Here is a 5,711-nt window from a genome sequence, read left to right on the forward strand (position 1 = left end):
TTGTTTTGTTTTTTTCCACCAGAGCCTACATTCAAAAGTTCACTAATCTTTGGAGTAAACAAAGCAAATGTAAGACTTCTGAAAGCTTATGTGATCTTCAAATGTTCATGAGCTAGAAAAGGTCTGTTTATTGTTGAAGAGTTACTCATTTGCCTGACATTTTTTGTTTTGTTTTTTTCCACCAGAGCCTACATTCATCAGTACACAAAATTTGGAATTGAAGAGGAGGACTTTTTAGACAGTTTCACGTCATTAGAGCAGGTTGTTGCCAGTTACTGTAACCTCTGATCTTGAACAATGGGAAAAGTACCTTAGGGCATTCTTGGACTAAAATATTTTCAATACGATTTTCTCTGTAAAGTTTTCAGAGTTCCATTCTGTTAAAGTAACCACGTAGAATGCTGAGTCTGTTCTGCATACTATGCCCACAGAAAAGGAAGAAAACTTTTTAAATGGAGAATCTCATGTTTTTTAATGAAAACATCCATTTGGTATTTCATTTGTAAGAAAAAAATGGTGCTTTTATAAAGAACTTTGGGGAAACACTTTGCTGAGATGTTGGGACTCTGGAACTAGCCAAGAAAAGAGGATATTCTCTACACGTTCTGAAATCTTCCTTCTTTACTCCAAAAACAACTCACAAAGCATGAACCAAACTTTCACAGCATAATTTCAAGCTAAGGAATTGTAATTCTGTACTTAATATATTCATGTTTGAAATGAATGCTTTGAACCACAGGAGGGAGATGTTGTCAAGCTACAGTGTGAACATGTATTTTGAATATTCTGTAACAGGGTAAGAGTTTCCACTCAAAGCAGCTATTTAAAAATAAATATGAGGATTTTGGTAATAAATGCTTATGCCTAACTACAAAAGTAAATAGGTAAATGTGTACTTTGTGTGCTTAAACTTTTTGGGCATGAGAAAATTGGGTCAGCTTTTGTTTTGGATCTTGGAATGCCAGAGCGGAAATTTATTTTATTCAATTATTGCTTTAAAATTACTTATAATGGGATGGGCATGGTAGCTCACAACTGTAATCCCAACACTTTGGGAGGGCAAGGTGGGAGGATCACTTGAGGCCAAGAGTTTGAGACCAGCCTGAGCAATACAGTAAGACCCCCATCTCTACAAAACAAAATTTTTAATTAGCTGGGTGTGGTGGCAAACACTTGTGGTCCGAGCTACTCTGGAAGTTTGGGTGGGAGGATCGCTTGAGCCCTGGGAGGTCGAGGCTGCAGTGAGCTGATATCGTGCCTCTGCACTCCAGCCCGGGTGACAGAGTAAGGCTGTCTCAAAAAAAAAAAAAATTACTTACAGGTATTCAGCTGGTATGGATGATGGTTATATGCTTTTCAGTAAAAGGGATAAGAATTTTCACCTGAATTTTTCACTGAGTTAAGAAAATTATCACCAAGGAAATATAATTACTTGATGAAATTGACACACAAGATACAGGTTTCACCCAAGACAAAACATGCTTGGAAATTGACAACTGAGTTTGAAGGGAATGTTGTATTTCCATAAAACACATCACATGCAATATATTAACGAATGTAAAATGAGAAACAAATAGGAACATTTGCCCTTTCTGCCAAATCTACCAGTAGTGACTTTTATATGGAAAAATGACAGTTCACAGCTTCACTGGTTCTTCCTTTTCTTTCCATATGGAAATGATTACCTTTTTGCTGTTTTTCTTATCAACTGTTGCTATGATTTAAAATACTGAACCATATCTTATTTCTAAGGAATGTAAAAAGTGGTCTGTTCTGCTGCTAAAAGGCACACCCCACTGCTGCATTTCGTTAACCCAAGTATACTTGAAAAATAATTAGATCATAATTTTTACAAAACAAGTTAAAGTAATTGTTTAAGCATTGAAGAGATCCACAGACTGAAACAATTTCCCAGACTAAACCAGCATTCATGAAGATCTGTAACTGAGTGTCTCACCAGGGGTCAATGCGATTCTGAGGAACCTTGCTAGAAGTTAACTTGAAAGAAAGTCATAAGTTGAAATCATTTGATATTTGAGAAAATTCATGAGGTACCAATAGGGGCAAGTATATTTCTAATTTGGCAACTCATGGAATCATTAGCAGGTGAATATTAGAAGCAAATCCCGACTAGACAGAGCTCTGGGTCCATTTACTTAGATTTACTTACGCTATTTGACCCTTTTTTATGATCCACAACTGCATTATTTGATATGTAAGGTTACCTATTATATATATATATGTGTGTGTGTGTGTCTGTGTATGTGTGTGTGTGTGTATATATATTTATATATATTTTTTTTTTTTTTTTTTTTTTTCTGATGGAGTCTCACTCTGTCACCCAGGCTGGAGTGCAGTAGCATGTTCTCAGCTCACTGCAGCCCCAACCTCCCAGGCTCAAGCAATCCTCCCACCTTAGCCTCACTAATAACTGGGACTATCGGTGTGCACCACCATGCCCAGCTAATTTTTGTATTTTTGGTACAGATGAGGTTTCCTCATGTTGCCCAGGCTGGTTTCAAACTCCTGGGCTCAGGCCATCCACCTGCCTCGGCCTCCCAAAGTGCCGAGATTACAGGCATGAGCCACCATACCTGGCCAATACCTAAATATTTTAAAGCTTGGGTTAAAACATTTACATGGAAAATAATTTTTTTCTTGTCTACTTGGAATAACAAAATTTTTGCTCTTCAAGTTGTGATTTTAAGTTAAAAATTAACACCAAGATGCTGATGTCAAAGCTTCCAAATGGGGTGGCATTGGAAATGTACTTTGATTTGTGTGGAGATAATGGCCAGTCAGCCAGGACAACATTGGCTGTCTTAGCTCCTGGGCACACAGATCCAGAAAACTTTGAAAGTATAATTTCTTAGATTGTGAGGTAACTGGCATATTATGTTGTCAGACATTATCCTGCAGAGCCAGAATGCACCCCTATGGACAGTGAGCACAGTGTGAATGCAAACTGTTTCTTACTGTCAAGCTCTTTCTCTGTTGTCTTCCCCAATCTCTGCTTTTCTCAAGAGCTTAAGCTGTAGAACCTGTTTTTTCCCATGCGTTTGCCACTTCCAGCCCTGGGATCTCCCCGAAAACTCCCCTCCCCCATCGGCCGTTACTATTCAATCTACAACATCTTTCAACATCTTTCTCCTATATTTTACCCGTCACTTAGAACTCACTAAGTATGTCAACAATTCACTATTATCAGTCAATTCATCCATTCCACCAGTATCTATTCAGTGCCAGGCACTGAGGGAGAGGTTAGGGATACAGGGATCAGTGCTACCTTGTCTGAATGAAGAAGCTTCTTGGGATGTTCAGTGCCACAATTCTAGCTTCCTAATTATTGCTTGTTATCTTGCCTGTGTGCATATTCACATTTTTTCCACGAAAGGATGTGGTCCAAGAAAGAGCAATGAACTCAGAGCTCTGGTCTGGGCTAGACTTAAGTGTTGAAATGTCTCTTCACTGGCTCCGTAGGCTCTATAAACTCTGCTTTGCAGTGTACATACCAGTGATTCTTCTCCTGACCACCATGTGTATCACACTTGAATTCCTGTCCCAAATTTTCTTTTAAAACATACTGCACATGTCCCTAAACCACTATCTTCTCTACTGAGCCCTAAGTTTGGCAGATACCCCTTTCTTGTTCTGCCACCTACCCACCAAATATGGCTTTAACCACTAGCTTCTCATTTTGGGCCAATAATCTTTTATTTTATTTTATTTTATTTATTTTTTTGAGATAGGGTCTCACTCTCTTACCCAAGCTGGAGTGCAGTGGTGCGATAATGGCTCACTGCAGCCTCAACCTCTGAAGCTCAAGTGATCCTCCTGCCTCAGCCTCCTGAGTAGCTGGGGCTACGGTGATACACTACTAAACTTGGCTAAATTTTTTATTTTTAGTAGAGATGAGGTCTCACTATGTTGCCCAGGCAGGTCTCAAACTTTGAGGCTCAAGTAATCCTCCTACCTTGGCCTCCCAATGGCCCTCCCTCCTGGGATTACAGGTGTGAGCCACTGTGCCTGGCCAACCAACAGTCATTTATGTGAAGAGACATTTCCTCAACTATATCAATCATATTGCTTCCTATGGGTTTGAGGAATGTCAGCTAAAAAAAACTGGCTTTAGCCAGGCACGGTGACTCATGCCTGTAATCCCAGCACTTTGGGAGGTTGAGGCGGGTGGATCACCTGAGATCGGGAGTTCGAGACCAGCCTGGCCAACATGGTGAAACCCCAGCTCTACTAAAAATACAAAAAATTAGCTGGGTGTGGTGATGCACATCTGTAATTCCAGCTACTCGGGAGGCTGAGAAAGGAGAATTGCTTGAAGCCGGGAGGCGGAGGTTGCAATGAGCTGAGATCGTGCCACTACATTCCAGCCTGGGCGACAGAGCAAGACTCTATCTCAAAAAAAAAAAGCAAAAAACCGGCTTTATATTTTTAACTAAATAACTTCCTACTCCTACACCCTAAAATGTCTCGGATGATGCAATGTCAATCTTATTAATAGATGGAAACCATTTCCGCAAGCAGGAATGCTTGCACAAGGAGTTAAGATAAACAACGTAAATATTTCAAGTTTCTGGGAAACACAATGTCAGGTCAGTGTATGGTGTTCCAGCTGTGGAAAAGGGGAAAAGATACAAAGTCCCAACCATTTAGACTCTAGGGAGCCAGTGAAACAGGAAGAGATGAAAAGAAAGATCAGGGGAATTGATGATGCCCTCAAAGAACCGCTAAAAAAGAAACTTGATGGGTTTTAAATTATAAACTTTACCTAATATAAACCAAAAATAAAATTCTAAGCCTTCGAACATTTGAATGGATCCCTCGTGTCAGCAAGGGCATTCCAAAGCTAACCTGAAAGGCCATGACAGAAAGGGGGTGGGGTCAGACAGACTTATACCCCGTTCCCTTTTGGATTTCCTGATAGAACAGACTCTTAAGTCTGGTAACAAACATTTACACTCATTGTTCTCTCCTTCCAAAGCCTGCTACCTGGAGGCTTCATCTGCATAAAACCTTGGTCTCCACAACCCCTTATCTTAACCCAGACATTCCAAAGTTTTTACACAATAATGTAACTCTTTCAGCCCATTAACATTTTTTTTTTTTTTTTGAGACAGTCTTGCTCTGTCACCCAGGCTGGAGAGTGCAGTGGTGTGATTTCGGGTCATTGCAACCTCTGCCTCCCAGGTTCAAGCGATCCTCCTGCCTCAGCCTCCTGAGTAACTGGGATTACAGGCCCATGCCAAAACACCCAGCTAATTTTTGTTTTTTTTTTTTTTTAGTAGAGATGATGTTTAGTAGAGACAAGGCCTCCCAAAGTACTGAGATTATAGCCATGAACCACCGTGCCTGGCCTTCATTATTATTATTTTTGAGACAGAGTCTCACTTTGTCGCCCAGGCTGGAGTGCAGTGGCGCAATCATGGCTTACTGCAGCCTTGACCTCCTCTGGCTCCAGCCATCCTCCCAGCTCTGTCTCCCGAGTAGCTGGGACCACAGCTGTGTGCCACAACGCCCTGCTAATGTTTGTATTTTTTGCACAGACAGGGTTTTCTTCATTTTTACCAGGCTGGTCTCAAACTCCTGAGCTCAAGCAATCCACCCGCCTCAGCCTCCCAAAGTGCTGGGATTACAGACATGAGCCACCGCACCTGACCTTACTTTTTCTTTCCTTTTTTTTCTTTTTTTTTCTTTTT

At 40.7% G+C, this 5,711-nt stretch overlaps 1 protein-coding gene across 2 annotated transcripts in view; it reads left to right on the forward strand.

Annotated features, from left to right (window-relative positions):
* TUBD1 (tubulin, delta 1) overlaps nucleotides 1-380 on the forward strand; it is a 47,767-nt gene extending 47,387 nt beyond the window's left edge. For both annotated transcript variants that reach the window (XM_011953664.1, XM_011953665.1), the window contains one exon: nucleotides 186-380. In XM_011953664.1, the coding sequence (XP_011809054.1) occupies nucleotides 186-288 (103 nt within the window). In that variant the 3' untranslated portion in view covers nucleotides 289-380. The remainder of the gene's footprint in view (nucleotides 1-185) is intronic.
* Nucleotides 381-5,711: the final 5,331 nt, after the last annotated feature.

The sequence above is a fragment of the Colobus angolensis genome, unplaced genomic scaffold, assembly GCF_000951035.1.
Source record: "Colobus angolensis palliatus isolate OR3802 unplaced genomic scaffold, Cang.pa_1.0 Scaffold37, whole genome shotgun sequence".
Lineage (NCBI taxonomy): Eukaryota > Metazoa > Chordata > Mammalia > Primates > Cercopithecidae > Colobus > Colobus angolensis.